The sequence below is a fragment of the Falco biarmicus genome, chromosome 3 (assembly GCF_023638135.1).
Source record: "Falco biarmicus isolate bFalBia1 chromosome 3, bFalBia1.pri, whole genome shotgun sequence".
Classification (NCBI taxonomy): domain Eukaryota; kingdom Metazoa; phylum Chordata; class Aves; order Falconiformes; family Falconidae; genus Falco; species Falco biarmicus.
In genome coordinates this window covers 97,078,303-97,097,209 of record NC_079290.1, presented here as the reverse complement: position 1 = coordinate 97,097,209, position 18,907 = coordinate 97,078,303, and the positions used below count along the sequence as shown (strand labels likewise).

Here is an 18,907-nt window from a genome sequence, read left to right as displayed (position 1 = left end):
CATCAAATTTACAGAGAAGAACTACAGAAACAGTGAGAGGCACACATATAAAACAGGTTAATCTTTTATAAAGTGAGGGGTTGCAAACTTCTTTGCCAAGGGTCCAAACAGGTTTTCAAAGACCCCACACTAGCCATGCACACACCTTAATGTTACCAAGTATTTCAAAAAGATTACCGTCATAAACCAAATTACAAAGTTCTCCATTAAACTAACAAGGAACTCTACTAAATTGATTGAAGAAGCTCAAAGGAAAAAAGTCAGGGCATGAGAAGGAATTTTTCTCTGGCATTCTAGCATCTGGTCTTCTGTTTTGAGGACAACAAAACAAATTAATGTTTTTATTACCTCAGGCAATTAGATAGACTTTCATTGCAAACCTTTTGAAAATAAAATGTAATCCAGCGCACTTGCAAATGAATATTATCAGTATTTTGCACCTGGTTAATGGACTACCTGAAGTTAACTGATGACTTCCAAGAGCTATGGGACAACCTCCAGTACGTTTCACAAATATGTTTACAGTTTAAAGCTAAGGTGGTTTCACAAACAGTTGTTGGAGGTTTTTTGTTTGGGTTTTTTTGAGCAGTTTGGTTTTGGTATGTGTGTGGGGTTTTTGGGTTGGGTTTGGGTTTTTTCTTTTAATTTTGTCAAAATTCTCCTTCCAGTTTCCCTTAGAAATTTAGATTCAAAACTAGAAATCTGTGAACAAATACAGATGGCCAGAATACTAAATGATTTTTCACATACCTTCTAAATTAATTCTTGCTGATTCAGGCGTCACTCTCCCATCAATCACTATGTTATCTTCATTTGCATAATCATGGTGATAGTTTACTGGATTCTCTTCCTGGTTCGTAGATTCATTTGCATCTACACATTCATCTTCATTTCTATTGAAATACTTCTGTAACCATCCTGGTACCATGTTTTTCACTGATTCTGTCACTCTGCTAATGATTCCCTGCTTGAAAGGAAAAATACTTGTTAATTACAGAAACACAGTCAATAGCATACGCTGGGATGCGACCTTGGACAGACCTTGAAGACAGACTGATAGCAATTATAGCAATTATTCTGAATAAGAATAAGATAGAGCGGATTGATCCTTGACATAGGATCTCTGTACTTTTGGGACATGAATGACAAATTAACCTAACTTTGATTTACTACTAACCTACCAGTTTCTGTACTTCACGGTTACCTTGGCTATGTGCAGAACTTTGAAATTTCAGCCGAAGTACAGCAGAGGCTTGTCAAGTCACAAGGTCATCAGGAAATTCTATTTCTAACTAACACCTGATGTACATACTTTATTTGAGGACTCCTCCTCTTCATGACTTCACTTGAAAAACCATCAAAAACAGAAACTCAGCAATTATCTATAGTGACAGTGCTGACCATAACAGCTGCTAGAATCAGTGAACTTAAATAACTCTAATTTTTCTAATGCTGACTACTGTGTATCAAAAAAACTGTTATGCTCTGAACACTCTGGATATCCCGAAAGAAATCCCAGAAACAGCTACAGTTGAATAACAGATGCCTCACTACAGGACTCCGATTAGATCCATTTTGATACATTTAACTTCATGGTATGTTAAAGCTTTGGATCTCCAAACTTTAATATTCTGCAATTTCTGAATACATAAAAGCCCTATCCATTCTGACAGTTACCAATTATTTGCAATCCTTACACCCTGTGTTTAAGAAATAGTTATTTACCATTTTGTTTTAGGCAGTCACTCGTTCCCCATCATGCCTTCAAAATTTCAACACACCTTCCTGTCAAATCTCAACCCCGCGCAGCAGCAAATCGCTTGCAGCACAAAGCTCCCTCCCTCTCGCACTGACCACAGCCACAGAACCCGCTGCCAGACTCCGTAAGCTGCAAGCAAACCTGAAAGCTAACTCCACACTTGCAACACTTTGGAAACTGACAAGTAATGAGTTAAACAGATTTTTGTTGAACTCCATTGTCATTTGCTAACACATGTACCAAAGGCCCTGGCAAGGTACTTTGGCATTTTCCCGGATTTAGGCAACAAAATTTTCAAGTCAAAATTATTATTCTGTTGTAGAAAATTGTTACATGCTCAAAGAATATTCTCAGTCTAGTAAACAATTCTGAAACAAGAACTCTGCTGTATTCAACTTTCTTAAAAAATTTAGCACACAGACAAAACAGTAGCCCATTTCACTTATTCAAGTCTTACATGAGTTACAAACAAATTAGACATCCTTGAATCTGGAGTTAAGAAGGGAGTGGGGTAAGAGGAGGATGGGAAGGTAGAAAACAAAAAGGCTTTTCACAGAAAGAAAGTAGTCTTAATTTACAATCTGACATTTTCATAATGATTTGTAATTTAATCTTGTACTTGCACAAAGACAGAATAAATATCCAGAGACTGTTTACACCAGATAGAATACAGCGTAATAAACACATCCATCACAATTACCACACTAAGATGCACACAAGTATGCCCTGCTCAGGATGTTGCTGCTATTCTACATAAATACTAAGCCTCAGCTTTCCAACAAAAACTACTAACTGCATGTAATAGCAGAGTTCACAAACAGTTCAGCACACAGTACCAGTGAAGAGACGGTCCCTACTCTATCCCCAGCCCCTCATTTCCACTTTTCCCTGTGGCACACCGTCCCCCTTTTTTGCGGAGAATATTTTGCTGCTATGAATAAAAGATATCAGAAATTCACATGAGTTGGAATTTGCCAAAATGAGCAAACGGTCAGGACACAAACTGCATCCAAGGCAATCCTCTTTCCAAAAAAGCTAAGCACTACTGCTTGTAGTATTGCTAGAGAGTTTCTCGATCAGAGACTAGGGATTAATGGCCATATAATAGGCCTGTATGATTCCCTTGCTGAAGAAATCCTCCCAGGACTGAAAGCTACCCGAGACTCAAGATGGAAGAAGTTGTAGGCATCCAGAAAAGTAAACACCCAATCATTTGTAATCCTAATGAGTAACTGGAGAATCTAGCTAGACTAATAATTAACCAGGACGACATTTTAGCATCCATATCTAAAACCAGACTGGTTTGACTCTTTCTTGCATATGGCGGCCTTGCTAGCATTCTCCACATTATCAACGCTTTAATACTAAGCGGGGTAACACAGGGTGACTCCCCCAACCAACCCAGGAGCTGGAACTCGCTCAGCGCAGCTGTACTGCAGCAAGTACGAATAGCCTGCTCCATCTGGCTTGGGCACAGTGGAAGACAAGAAGCATGGGTTTGTGCTCCAGAAGACAGCATGCTGACTTAACTACAAAGCAAGGAAAAGCAAAATACATGGAAATGCACCTCCATTTTCTGCCTGCATAATGAAAATATTGATTAAAGGCATTGTGAAAGAACTATGCAGGCATTATGAATGAGCCATCATCAAACACAGATCTCACTACAAAAAAAAAAAAAAACAAACAACCAAAAAAACCACACTTCTACTCTAAAAGCCACATACCTCAGATATGTCCACTCACAAAAAAATAAATAAAAAAAATAATATCAAGGACATTAAAATCTCCTTATGGCATCTCCTACCAGCCCATCACAGCTGAAGCCAATCAATAAAGCACCATGGCTGGATTCCTGTCCAAGTTGGGCAGTAAAGGTACCACTGACCAACTACACTTTGAAACATGCACACTCCATATTCTTGCCAGGACATTTCAGCAAAGGGTCATGCCTTGCACTGTCTTTAAAGCCAGCATTTTAATCTTAACATAACTGTCACAGCACTATCAAAACTAGCTGACTGCAGCAAGGCTTTCACCACCCCATACCAGATTAATAAGTAGTTCCCGTGCCTTCCCGGCACAGCCACCCATCCTCCCACAAGGTTTCAAAGGTTCATCTACTGTCCATGATGTTTCTTCATCCTCTTCAGGCCAGTCCACACTACTTCTTGCCTCTGCTGCATCCACCTCCAGAGCCCCCTTACATCCAGGGCACTCCCTCTTCTCCCTCTGCTTTTTCCAGGTCTCTCTTCATCCCATGCTCCTCTTCCTTTGGTCCTTCTCTTCCACACCCCTTAGAACTATTTAACTACTTAGCAGGAACCAGCCACAGCTGCACCTTATCCACATCAGCCAACCCACCGCCCCTGAAGCCAGCCCACAGCTGTATGTTATCAGTGTTAATTAACCCAGCTTCATTCCTCTACAATTCCTCTACACCTAACTATTGGTTTTCTTATTCTTCAACTTCAGCATATGCATTTGAACACCCTTTCCCTCCCTCTGCACACACAAGAAGCCTACCCTGTCAGCAGCCGAGCACTCTCCCTCTACTGCTCCAGTGCCACCAGCTCTGTCCTGTGTCCACCCCAGGTTCCCTCTGCCTATCTCAGGTTCCCTGGTGCTACCACCTCCCCACACAGGCCTCACAGATCCTTCTAGAAGACTGACAAGGCTGCTACACATCTCATTGATGCAGACAGATCTTCAGAGGTGAAATACAAAAGACATGGCACAAGACAATTCTAACAGGCTTATTCCTCCATCAAAATCGGTGCTGACTGCTCAGAACCCATCTCCTCATGCCACAAGTAGGGACTGGTTCCTGAACATCTTCAGTCACTACAGCTACACTAAACACACTACTGCACAGAAACTCTTCTACAGGCCACAGGGGCACCAAACTTAATATTGTGAAAGGGCAGAAGACGCCACGGGGCAATTCCAATGACACGTAGCAGTGTTTTAGTCACTGAATGTGTTTCAGTCTTTAACCGGCTGAATTTAGAACTGCTGTCAGTACCAACAGTTGTCTGCTAATCTTAAATACACTCATACTCTATGCTCATCCTAAAATATCAGCAGGAAAGCAGAACAAAACAAAAAAACCCAAGCAACACACCACTAAAAAGATTCAGTAGCTTAGGAATAGATATTTACAGAAGTTTTTCAAGTTCTGTGCATCATCCTAAGTGCCGGCAGCTCTGCTAGATGTGTCTAAGTCTATGTATACAAACACCACAGCAACAGTAACTACAGTTACTCAAAGGCATATTGCCTTCAGATGCAGCTCTAAGCAAAAGATAATGTAGTTAGAACCACAAATCAGTAAACAAACACATCACAATTTACTACTTTAAAATCCTATTTCTTTAAAGGATTAATAAAAAGAAAGAAAAATCTATAGGTTATAGTCACAGCTCAAATTCCAAACTTAAAAGCAGGCTATTTCTTGACCAAAAATATTTAGGGAACAGGACAGTTTTCCCACCTCGCAAGGGTCTCTCACATAGCATAGGGTGGGGTGGGCAGGAGTACTTAGCAATAACGCATCACTGGAAAGCATCTATTTTTCTAATTGAGTTGATTTCAGTCTGAGAGGCTTAAGTAAATCCCACTATACAACACAGGACGTACTAAAAAAATTATACCGAAATTACAGAAAACGTCATACACCAACATGAATTTGTCAGCGATGCAAAACACACAACCGGATAAAAGAGCTAATTTCCACTTCACTGTATGCTCATCCCTGAAAAGCATCAAGTTTTTACCTCCAGGCCTCTCGGAGATTTCTTTGCTTCCCATTTCAAAGTTCAAGTTATTAAAACACAGAAAGCAGTAAGTCCTCAAAAAGAAAACCTGTACCTAATGGTGAAGTTCACCTAGACAGAGCAGAACAATCTAACAACTTCCAACCATCAATGGGGAATTTCCGTGCCCTCTCCATCCCCCACAGTTACCTCACGTCAGCTCTGGCACATAGCAGACTACTCTCCGTACTAGCTGAATCCATAAATCTGGCAAAAAGTACATGTTTCTCTGTCGGACTAATGAGTTCAACTGGCTCAGTGCACCAGAACTGGCCCAAGAGAGAAAGCAAGATCAGGCAGCCAGGAGGAGAGGAAGAAGAAACAAAATTTCTCCCTCTTTTTTTTTTAACCATCCTGTGTCCATACTGACATTAAAGAGATTGTCTCTTTCTCCTCTTCAATCCACCCTTCTCTTGTGCTGCCGCTAGCACATATATGCAGCCAAGTGACAAACTGTATCAGGGCTCTATCAAATAGATCTAGCCAAAAATTTGTGTCTAGACTGTGATGACAAGGACTACCCCTCAGGGGCATCAGATCACTGGTCCAGCTCACGCTGTGGCTGCATGGGTGCTGATGTAAAAGCGGGAGCAGAAATGGAAACATGACACGATTGTCTCTTGCAGCAGCAGACTTAGACTGGCTTAGACTAACTCCGCTTTTGCTGTTTAGGGAGTGGTTTCAATCTGGACGTAGGACAGCAGTTTTATACTTCATTTAGAAAAAAGACATAAAACTTATGACTTAATATGAACAATATGTTACAGGAATGCCATTAATTATGTAACATTTGAAAAACATAAATTTTATTAAAGGCAAGCAGACTACTTCAGACTTATTTCTAAAAATCATGAAGAAGGGATTATGATACCAAATGCCAGTGTATTTCCTTCTTATTGCTTGAAGTGAGCCTTATTTTCCTTAATCTAGTTAGCTTTAGAATAAACATTCCAGAGAAATTCAGGTGCTGTTTTACATTCTGGCACTGCCTGCACATCTGTACTCATCATTCTCACTTCCATCTGAGTGCCAAATGCTAACGTATGCTCCGATAGATAAATCTGTGCCTAACCCGCTAGGTTAAATCCTTGTGACGCTGAATCGTTTTATCTCAAGTTCTGCCCACACCTTTATTTGACACAGTGACATTACAAAAGAGAGCAAGAAGTATAAGGCACCTTCCTTCCTTCGCTTTAGTTAACCCTCAGCAGCAATCAGTGATGGGCGCTGTAAATTACTGAGCATACATTCAGTGTTACATGTTGAGACAGAAATCTATCAGCATCAAAAAGAAAAAAAAAAAAAGATTAAGGAGACTGCTTTCACTTACAACTTACAAGCAGTTCTAAAGGAGTTCTTCCTTAATCTACGATGAGACTCTAAGTACGGTTAGTATTTTTTATTGAAAGACCACCACACTTACGCACCTTATGCACACCTGTGCATAGCTAAATTTCATAGACAGTGCATAGGATTCCATTAAGTGAAATGCTGCTCAGGCTATTTTTATTTTCCTGTAAGGGAATCCTAGAGTCCCTAATTTTTACTTAACAAGTACCACAACACCTAAGAAAACATGGCATCAGGATAACAAACTCTGTGATAACTGCACAGACAGGAAGTTTGAAGTTTTCAAAATCAGAATGATCAAGAAATACATTTCCCATAGCACTAGATGGTTTTTACAAGGCCATTAGCACAAGTTACCAGACTTAGCAAAGTACAGTAACATACGTTTTATATTTAGGCATAAAATTGCCTATTTCATTTATAGGTATTCTTTATATAGTAAGGCCCAATTCAATACAGTATTTCAACATCACCAAATGTAACTGATAATAGAAATGCTAAACCCTTCCTATTTCCTGCATTTATGGCAAGTAAGTTTATGCATACAAAGGCTCTCCATGTATCATATCCCATAGAACAAATAGACCCCTAGCAAAGAATTAAACATTTTCAGTGCCACTTTACCTAAAAGCACTCACAAGCAAACATGGCACCACAGGCAAATTTATGGCATGTAGTAATGAGGACACATTATGTATGTAAAACACAAGCAAGGGTAGACCAAATTCTGCAACAACTCCTGACTCACAGCTTGCTGATGTCCATCCCAGTGTCCAAGGCTTTATAGATAATTTGAAATATATTTCTACAAAAGTACTTTCTGCTACAAAATTTCATTCCTGCCACTTTGGAGTGCACTTCGAAGTAAATCAAAATCTTCAAACAAGACGACTGGAATTAATGTTTTGAATTAAATGTGGTGTAAGCGAAAGATAGGAAAGTACTTTCATGGTCCCTCTGAAGTATCCCTCCTTTCCATGCTGATCTACAAACTGAGCTGACAACACAAGATGCTAGTGGTTTTGTAAAATGTAACATGTCAATCCTGTTGCACATTCAACACGTTATCTTATTAACAATTTTGAACACGTTAAGTTGAAGTAACCAACAAATCACCTTTAGTTATTCTCTGTGATACTGCTTAGTTTAGCAAAACTCAAAGCCTTCCCACTTTTTGAGTATCATTCACATTGTTTAGCATATAAAAGTTAAACCTCACAATTCATCTAAACCAGCAGAACCTGTAATTACTTTAAATAGGATACATTTAACCCTGCTGCATACACTTCTGGACTAGATTTAAAAATTTAAAAATTGGTGCCTACAAGAAACTAAAACACCAACCCTTCGGCACAGCTGCTTTAGCTGCAGCAGTGGTGACTACTGTTACATTCTCTGACACTTTAAGTTAAGATTCTGAAACCGTAAAGCCAAGGCAGGCTCACCTCTACTGCAGGGCAGTAATCTTCAGTCATAAAGCACTGTCTTTCTGGCCATATTTTTTCACTGCAGCTCAACTGACACACAACTTGTCCAGAAAGATTATTTTTTTAGTGATTGAAGGTAATGGCATCTACAAACCAGTATATATTCTACAACTCTGTAAAGTAAGTTTAATAACAAATACTAAGGGCTGACATTAGAAGAGGTGCACTGCTCTAGCTAAATTTAACATGTTATCTAGTTGCACCACAGTAATTCCCCAATACAGCTACGTTTAAACCAGTTTAAACCTTGTTTACATCTGCTTAGCACAGGATGACTTAAACTACAAATGCATCCATACTACAGGCTTGCGCATACTGATATAGTTTTTCCTCACAGATTTAAGGTTTCCTTATTGTAAATACTTCAGTGCCTCACCAGACCCATAATCCAGTCTCCAAGAAAATGCCAGTTGAACAATTTAACTCTTTGCTTGGTTTACTTAAGTCTTGGAAGTCACTAGTCCTTGAGCTCTAATAGGGGCAGGAGTCGTGCGACTCACCAGCTTCAAAAAAAAAAAAAAAAAATATTAAAAAAGTGATTCAAAATACAACCATAACTAAAAGCAAAGTCAGCCTGCTCTCCAGGACACTCTCACACAACTCTTTTCAAGAGCAGACCTTACGGAGACAAGAAATAACCTCCGCAAGGAGAAAGAAAACTTTCTGCTGGCACAGGTATTCGCAGAGCTAGCCTGTGTGCCAAAACCATAGCTGCAAGACTTCAGTGCATGTTGGTGCCCATGTGTTAGCATACACATTTTTTGCCAGCAAAGGTGAATGTAAAGATGAACTTATGTTTACTTTAAAAAACATGGTGGTCACAGCCAAGCCAAACACACACAAAGGCACTGTAATTAAACACAACATGCAATTATGAGATGAGTTATTGAATCTCAAAGGAAACTCCCCTCCTCAGAAATATTAGTACTGCTGTCCCAATATGGAAGTTTTAGGGCTTGAAGTATTTTCTTGTCAAAAGAAAGGGAATGTACTTGTACACTCTCACACAAAAGCAAAGAAAATCAAATGTCATAGTTAAGAGAAGGTCTTTTAATTAATAAGTATTTTCATACAGTAATCTAGAATACCACAATGACAAATACTGTATCAGCAAGTTGCAAAACTACTTAAGCTTCAGGCAAAGTCAAACAAGCTAGTTCATACTTGTCTTCACTCAGTTTTAAGATGGTCCAACTGATTTGGCTTAAAGGGGTTTAGAGACTACTTTCCCTGTCCCTTCCACCAACAACTGATGGATATAACCATCTCCCACCAGAGGTGGTGACAAACAGCTGTGAATAACACTACTACCTTTAAGTGGCTCAACCCTTAGCAAAATTAACATCTCTTTGGCTTAAAAGGGGCATTTAAAATGTACCTTTCAGACAGTTGCAAGAAGAAGATAAAACCTGTAGCGTTTAGGCATAAGGGCAAGGACAGAGCAAGTCAAGACTTCTAAGCAGCCCTATAAATTAAAATAAGTAAAATGAGGAATGCAGCAGAAAGAGAAGATACCTGGCACAAGAGATCTGTACAAGGGAAAACAATAATATGTCCAAATTTAGGGCAGTTGTTCATGAAACTGCATAGATAAATAATTTAATACCCTAACAAGTACTAAAAAATTCTGCCTAGTGGCTAGAATTCCTCATTAGAACAATATTGTGGGCACTTAATTCTTCAGCATTGAGGGCTTATATTGTATGCTACAAAAAGCACAGAGGAGAGTTTTCATTATACTGTCTTAGTAGTACACACCAAGAATCATATACTGAGGAACAACTCCTCCCCCTTCTATCAAGGCTATATAAATATCACTATTCAACATATTGTAGATGTACAAGAGCTACAAAATAAATACTGGATTGCTTACAAAGAACATTAAAAAGCAAAAAACCCAGAGTTTTTGCAGTTTCATAGCAGAAAAATGGAAAAGCGCACCATGTGACCTATCACTAAAAAAACAGAAGACATTTTAAAAAAACTGTCTGGAAAACCGTAACCCTAGAGAAGAGCCTCTTAGCTATTCTCGAGGGCAACCCTGCAATTTACTCTAGATAAAATGCTACAGCGAGATGGATGTGTTCTTTCTTCCCTCAAAAAGCAGCACAGTCCTGAAGACAGCATTAGAGGGTGGACCAACAAAGAACTACCAACCCACAGAAACATTGACATTTACACTGAATCAACACGTCTGGGCGTGCTCTCTGGTCCAACAGCAGCACTAAGAGAACTGTGCACACGCAGAGGCTGTAAGGCACCGCAGAGGCCACCTACTCCAAGCCCCTGCTCAGACGAGGACCAAGAACAGCAGGTCTCCCACAGCTTTGTCCACCTGGGTTTGGAGCACCTCCAGGGATGGAAACCCCTCTGGGCAGTTCTTCCAATACATTGGCTATCCTCACAGTTAAGGTTTTTCCTAAAAAGAAATCAAAATTTCTACTTTTGCAGCTTGAGCGCATTCATTGTCTCTTTTCCTACTGCTATGAACCTCCCAGAAGAGCCTCGCTACACCTTCTCTATACTCTCGTCAGGTATCTACTCTTCTTAAGCTGAACACACTCAGCTTGCTCAGCCACATGCCACAGCCCCCTAATCATCTTGTTGGCCCTCAAGTAGACTCACTCCAGTACGTCACCACCTTTTTTTGTACTGGAGCAGCCAAAATTGGACACAACGCTCCAGATGCAGTCCTAGAAGTGCTAAATAGAGGGGAAAAACCACTTCCCTCAACGTCCTTCCCACACACTAACACTGCTCAGTATGCAGTTGGCCTTCTTTACCTCAAGAGCACGCTACTGCCTCAGGTTCAGCTTGCTGTCCAGCAGGCAGGCGGGTTGTTTTGTCCCAGATGCAGGACTTACCATTTGCCTTTACCAAACCTCAACAAGCTCCTGGCAGCCCATTTCTGCCGGGATTCCTCAATGGCAGCCCTACCCCTCATCATATGATACAGCTGACGTTCTTCCAGGTTTGGTATCATCTGGGAACCTCTGAGGATGCATGCCATTCCTCCATCCCCGGTTGTTAATAAAGACATATAATATTATCAGCCCCAGTATGAACCCCTGAGAGCCTCTACTGGCAGTCAGCTGCCACAGGAACTCTGTACCGCTGATCACAACTCTTTGAGGCCAATGGTCCCGCTCATTTTCCAATCGCTTTACAGTCCACATTTCACCAACCAGACTACAGGGATAACAGGGGAGATCATGCAGAGAGCCTCACTGAAGTCCAGGTAAATGACATCCACTGCTCACCCAGTGCCCCCTAAGCCAGTCATCCCGCTGTGTTATGAATCTGTTACACGATGCCACGGTAGTCTGCATCTGCACCAATCTGAAATAGCTCTGCTCAAACTTTTTAGGCACGCAAAAGATTTTGAACTCTGTCCTCCTGCAGTCTGTAGGATCAGCAGCAGCTCAGTTCCTCTGCGGCAGAGGAGCAAGAACCGGTTCTAATTACTGACTGGAAGAATAAATAACTCTGAGGAAGCGATGTGCTGCCAGCAACCAAAGGCAATTTGCAGCGTCCCAGCTAACACAGTCAATTATTTCATCTGTTTTTTCTTCTCCTAAGATACTGCTCACTAGCACTGTTTTTCTCTAATACTTCACAGCCTCCAAGGCTGTCATGACAACACACTGAAAGACAAACCCCAAAATATTAATAAAATGCTACAGCAGTAATTGTCTATGATTTGTTATACCACTAAGAGCACTGTTAGCCTAAAGGAGAGAAAACTGTCACTATCTCAGTTTTAAAAGTTCTTCCCAAGTAGGACACATTTTTGTGTATGGTAAAAGTAGAAAGCCAAGTACCCCATGTAAACATCTGTTTTGCTAATACAATTTGATATTGCTGTGACAGAGAGAAAACCTCTGTCGTTAACTACTAGGGGCAGTTCAAATTTTAGCTCGGTATGCTAGCCTACTACTAAACCAAAACAAGCAGAGAAATGCATACAAATATAAATACAACCACCTAACCAGGCTTCATGGTGCAACCTTATTGACAGGAGTTAAACCAATACAATTATACTTGTGTAGGTCCTTACAGACATTCTTAATAAAGATTTTTCTAAATTACTATTTTCCTGCTTCGGGTTTATGAAACAGTATCTAGTTTACAATACTCAATCTCATACTCTAGGGACTCCCTCTGCATGAGTTTCAAAATTGCCTTCCAAAATAAACCTGGTGGTTTACAGGATTCCTTCTGCCTGCAGTCACTGCCCACCAAGAAAATCCCATGCATACACCAAACAATAGTTTACAACTGGCCTACCTTCAAGACGGCAGCAAGCAATAATGTCATGATTTAGACATTGCTGCATATAGCTGAAGTTCCCCATCCCGTAGCTATTCCATCTGGGAAGAAACTTACATGATGTCTCAAGTGACTTTGTTAAAATCACCAACCCAGAAGGGCTTTCATGACCAGGACCAGCAAATGTGCCGTTCGGTGGCTGTTTGGTCCCCTCTTCCAGGTAACATCCTAACAACATCAGCACAAGACCAACTACAAACATGCAGCAACTTACGTTGGTTTCATCAAGGGAAACATCTTTAGATTGTTTTCTTGTATATCAGGGCAGCACATCTACATTATAAATATGCACTGGCACGTACACATGTAAGAGAAAACAAAAACATATTGCTCCCCAGCAGAACCTACACATATCTGTACTATCAAACAGCTCTAAGCTGAAGCTTAACATAAACATACATGTTTATGGGAAGGTTATAAAGACTTTTCAGCTAATTGTCTTTTCTCATGCTTGAATCTGCTTGTATGAGTTTTAAAGTCTAGGAGAGTCAAAGTTCTCCGATGTTTTCATTTGAATGGTTAATTATCAAATAAAAAAATAACCAAAAAGGTAACTTTAGTCTCATCTCTTCTAAGTCACATTTAGAATCTTTGAAATCTCTATGTTACCTTTTATATAGGTAGATATATAAAAGGTAAACCAGTGCACACTCGCACACACATGCGTGTGCCAAATTAAACATAAAATTAACAACAGGAACATACTATACTAGAAGATGTTTAATAAGTCAACAATGTAAACACTCATCCCATTAACACATCCACACTAGTAATTCCAGTCATCAGTCTACGTAAATGACTAGGACAAACCCGCATTTAGAAGCACCGGGGCCACATCCGGAAGATGAAACCCAGATGTTGGACACAAGAACTTGCTCACTTGCATGTGCTTCGGTCTCAAAAGAAGCCATAATTTTAACTCAAGTGCCTAAGCCCCTTACATGGTACAGAAGGAGGCTGGATATTTCAGCATGAGATGGCGGAGTAAACAGGTAGCATGCCGAGCACAGCATCATCTAAAGTCAATGCATTCAGCATGGACCTGTCAACACTTAGGAAAGCGCAGTCAATGGAGAGACTCCTCATTCTCCCGGAACACCCAACCGGCTCTTTTCTTTCTGAGATACAATTCCCACCCCACAAACCTTCACAGTGGGTGATTCTATACCATCTTTACTTAGCAGTGCTGCCACTTCTCGTTTGTCAGTTTGTTTAATAATATAGCTGCTGATTGCATACTTTTTTAAGGCAGGATGGTAGCTCAGAAGGGAAAATACCACAGTTTAGTCCCTTCACTAATGGGGGGGCCTGTACCCACATCTCTACCTTCCAGGAGAATACGCAAGCTGTAAGTCAGAGCCTTCTCTTTCAGGCAGTAGCTGTTCACCTCTGCTATTTGAGGCTGGTTTAAAAGAAGGCTCTAGATTTAAAAAAAAACAACACATACACAAACATAATGAAGCATGGCTCTAAAGTGTAATTATCAGGCACTTGCGGAGAAAAAGGCAGGAAATATCAGGCTTTGCATGTTTGCTCCAAGGAACATCTAACATAAAACATTTAACTTCTGACATCAAGGATCAGAGCCTGCATGTCTCCAGTCTTGGAGGGCAACATCTTCTTATACATCCTCTTTCTGGCTCAGTGAATCATGCATTCTTTTTCTGGATAGTAACACAGCTTCAGCCAGGAGAACTGAAGACAACACACAGCCTGGTGACTGGGACACTCGCCCAGAGAGTGGAAGATGTAGGTTGATCCCTCCAGGCAAAAAAGGAATCTGAAGAAGGGTCTACCACATTCTGAACAAATGCTTTAGCATTAAAAAGCAGCATCAGCACCTCCTCTTCCAACTGTCTTCTAAAGCTGTTGCGGTACTTTAGAGAAGACTGACACTGCAGCGCATGTTGGGCACAATTGGAGAATTCTCACCTGACTGAACTCCCCAGGAGACTATGACAAAACAACAACATCCAGAAAGCAGACAATCAAGAACCAGGCATTACACTAATCATCTCTCATACAAGTGAGAAAAAAACCCAAACCAAACAGATATCCCAGGGACTTTAAAGCTATACCACCTACAGTGTTTAGGCACCTTCAGAGCCTGATGGTAAGAGACTGAGGGTTTTCAGAACTGCAGTTTTGACTGCAAGCACCTAGAACAGTTCAATTACAGTGGTTCTATGAACCTACTTATTGACAGTAGTTAGGGGAGAGGGGAATCAGTATCTGAAGTACAACCTCATGTCAATATTATTGCATTGAGCACCTTCATGTCTTCCCAAGCTCATTACTGAGACAATCGACACTAAACCACTGAATACTTCTGCAGAGTCGTTATTATATTGGAAACACAAACACTTGTCAATTAATTCAAATTTAAAGTTAGCTATCTATCCAGAGCTCATCTTCTTATGCAATGCAAGTCAGTGAGCTGCGTAGGGTTAAAAAGCTATCCATTATAACAAAAGCACACACCTGACATCTATCAGTTTGCCTATTTATTTAATTGTTACAATTTTTTTCCCCAATATATTACTGTTAATTTCATCTGTGTATTTGATTTGTAGCATCTGTTCTCTGGGCAGAATCCCACAGATATCCTGAAGCACGTGTTTGCTTTGGCACATTGTTTAAATAAACCTACTGGAAAATGCACAGACAATAGAAGTGTCCGAAAACCATCCATGCTAATTATTTTAAATTTGTGTGTAAGGTTTATCAGTTATCTACGCAGTATCAACACGTGCAAGATATGGCAATTTCATCGTTATTCTATCATTCACGTAAGAGCTTTCATCATTTGCTCTGCAAGTGCAGTGATCCTTTGTATGAAGCCTCACCGTGCTAGCTTTACAAGGACAACACTGCTGATCAGTATAATACGTAAAAGACTCAGTACTTCCCAAATAATAAAAACTAATTCAGCAACAGCTCGTGCATAACACTCCCTCAATTTTGCACATATTATTCAATCCCCTAGCTCGTGTTACGGATTTAATAATGCAGAGGGTTTGGCCACACAGGTAACTTCGGGTTCACAAATACACGTGGAGGGCATTTCCAGAGCACTGTCTCTGGGCATCTTGAAATTTCTTGGTAAACAGCAATAAACAGCAATCGGGAAGGACCTCTGCTTCTCCCCCGGCTCCAGCCCCTCTAAACGGCATGGGACTTTGGCGTTCCGATTTACGAACTGTTTTTTTGTTATCCATCTCCTCTGCCCTTCAATACAAAGGAGAACAAACGCCTTATGAATTACATTTCACTTGCACTGCATCAGCACATTTAGGCACAGGCAAGAGCCTGAAGAAACTACCAGATGCAGACCTGAGGGTTCTGCACACAGCATCCGACAATAAAAAATAAATAATAATAATAAATAAAAATAAATCGATGATGCCTAACTACCCAGCACCCTCACAAACTCATTTGCACATCTGAAACTTGTCAAGAGAGGGAAATATTTGAAGCGATGCGCTGAAATCTGGAAAGTAACTACACCCGGTAAGGCAGCAGCGGTTTAGGCAGGGAGGGGCTGGCCCCGGACGGGGGCACGCGGGCAGCAGGCAGCGCTCGGTCCCTCTGCTGCGCACCCCAGGGTCGCTGAGGGGCCGCGCAGCCCCCACACCAAACGGCCACCCCGGGGGGGCCCCCGCAGCCGAGGGGCCGCGGCGCGGCGGGGGAAGGAGCGCCCACCCGCCGGCCGCCGCCTCCCGCCTTCGCGCCCTGAGGAGCGGGCCGAGGCCCCGGCCCGGCGGCAGACAAAAGGGAGGCGCGGAGCCCCCGCGGCTGCCGGCGGAGCGGGAGCGGGGCGGGCGCCCGGAAATCCCACAATCCCCGCGGCCTCGGCGGGAAACCCCGCGCCGCTCCACCGGGAAAGCCCGGCCCGAAGCCTCGCACGTGGGGGGGAGGGGAGGCCCCGCCGCTGAGGGGACACGGGGAAAGGCCCGCCCGGGGTGACCCCGCCGCCGCGCCTCACCTGCTTGCTCCTCGCGTAGGGAGGCTTCGAGGCGCCCAGGTGGTACCGCCGGGTCCGGATCTTGCCGCCGCCACCGAGCCCGCCGCCGCCGCCTCCCGAGGCCATGATGGGATCCGGCCCCTCTGCTGCCCCGGCCCCGCCGCGCGCGCGGGCCGGGCCCGGCCCCCCACCGCCGCCGCCGCCGCCTCGTGTGCGGGCGCGCTTCCCCCCTGCGGCCCAGCGGCGGCTCCGCCCGCTGCGCTGTCACCGTCCCCGCAGGGATGCGCCCGGCCCGGCCTGCTCACCGCTCCCGCCCGCCACGCGCCGCGCGGCCTGGCGCGGGGGCTCCGCGGCCTGCCCCTCCCCTCCCCTCCCCTCCCCGCCCCCCCGCGCCGCGCCGCGCCGCGCCGCCGCACCAACCCCCCCCGGCGCGCGCGCGCCCTCGCTCGCTCGTGCTCGCTCGCGCGGGCGGGCGGGCGGGCGCGCGCGCTCCCTCTCACGTCCCGCCGCGCTCCCTCCGAGCGCTCCTCGGCCCCGCGCCGCCCGGCCCCGCGCTGCCCGCCCGCTCGCGGCCGAGCCGCCGCACCCCTCCCCCCTCCGGCCGACCAACCACACGGCGTCCGCCCGGGCGGCTCCGCGTCACCGGAGCGCGCCGGGATTGCGTCACCGAGCGGGACCGCCCGGCAGCCCCCGCGCGCCGGGGCACCGCCCGCCCGAGGGAAGCGGGAGGGGCCGGGAGCTCCCCCCCCCGCCCCCCGCCGGGCCCCGCGGAGGAGAGCGGGAACCCGCCCCCGGGCCGCAAATGGGCGCGGGGCGGGCCGCAGGCTCGGAGCCGGGCTGGTGAGGGCCTTAGGCCGCACCGGGGGGAGCCCCGGCGGCGTTACCGCCCCGTGCCGGGTGACGAGCCAGGCCCAGGGCCTCCCGCCCCGCCCGGGGCGCGGAGAGCTTGAGGAGCGGAGCGGGCCGGGGCTCCCGCCGGGCGCCGCCGGGTTTGCGCAGGCCGCGGGGCTGAAGGCCTGCAGGCCTGTCCTCACTCTGTGGTGGAGTGGGAGCAGGTGGGGGGAAAAAAAAACCCTTCGACACAGCTTTTCCTTCCTCAAAACAAAAGGAAGATTGCATTTCTAGTACAGATTTTTAAAATGTAGAAATACGTTTATTTTTATATTCGACTGGAAGTGGAGAAAAATCTACGGGTCTACATCTTATTTAGAGCACTGATCTGCCCAGGGAATGATGGAGCAGCACCAAAAATCCCAAGCACCTTCCCCATCTAGAGTCAGTAAAAATGTTCACTCCAAAAAACCGCCCAGAACATTCTAAAAAGATTACTGACACAGGTACTTGACAGTCAAAGAGAAGAACTGTGATGTGGTGCGCATCCCTTCCACCAAAAATAAATGCATTTGTCACAGCACACACCTGAAAAAGGAACGTATCAGACTCTGGGGCTTGGGGGCACTCAAACCAACAAGGGCAATTCTGAAGGCTTGAAGAAAAAATCAACTGGCAGCCAGCAGAGCAGGAACTGCTTTTAGAAGGAAAGTTAATGGGGAGCTTGGTACTGCTGGGTCTTTGTTTCCTATCAGCTTTTTTTTAACCTCACTGGTATCATCCCAGCTCTCCTACATGACTCGCTCCTCCTCAATTTCTTAGTCCTGCTGTCATGGTTATCTAAAGGAGAGAACAGTTTCCAAAACACGAGCAGTGTGGAATTACCTTCCAGGTATTTCTCCTCATGAAGTCCACTTTCAAAACTCCAGTCTCTTCCTCTCCTACCCTACCACTGCAAATCCGATTTTAACTGCAGTAGGGATGACTTGCAGTGACATAATCCCTTCCAGGGCATGAAACACATGGGTTTAGAAGTCACCTGGCAAGAACCACCTCATCTTGCGTAAACTGCTGGCGTGTTACATCTGCGGACCAATTTTAGGATGAGGTTCTGTTTCTACAATTATGCTTGTCAAAAAAATCTTAACCAATAGAATGGTCAAAATAAAAGAAAGAGAGTATTTTAGCCTGAATTTGTAACTCTTTTTGTCCAGGAAGCAATTATCATGCTAAATTCCAGCTCAGGGGAAGAGGAAGGAAGGGCATCGTGATGCATTTCCATTATGGCAAGAGCATTACAGGTATTTACAAAGGGATGTAAACCATGCCCTTTGCCAGTAAGACATTCATCAGTTATAATGCAGACTTCTCA

At 43.9% G+C, this 18,907-nt stretch overlaps 1 protein-coding gene across 6 annotated transcripts in view; it reads right to left on the bottom strand.

Annotated features, from left to right (window-relative positions):
- Positions 1-17,046, bottom strand: part of NUP153 (nucleoporin 153) — a 46,324-nt gene extending 29,278 nt beyond the window's left edge. For 5 of the 6 annotated variants that reach the window (XM_056330221.1, XM_056330225.1, XM_056330223.1 and 2 more), the window contains exons 1-2: positions 16,726-17,046; positions 751-967 (exon numbers count right to left, since the gene is read on the bottom strand). In XM_056330221.1, coding sequence (XP_056186196.1) covers positions 751-967; positions 16,726-16,830 — 322 coding nt within the window. In that variant the 5' untranslated portion in view covers positions 16,831-17,046. The remainder of the gene's footprint in view (positions 1-750; positions 968-16,725) is intronic. The other variant, XM_056330224.1, reaches the window with a different exon arrangement.
- Between the last annotated feature and the right edge of the window lie 1,861 nt (positions 17,047-18,907).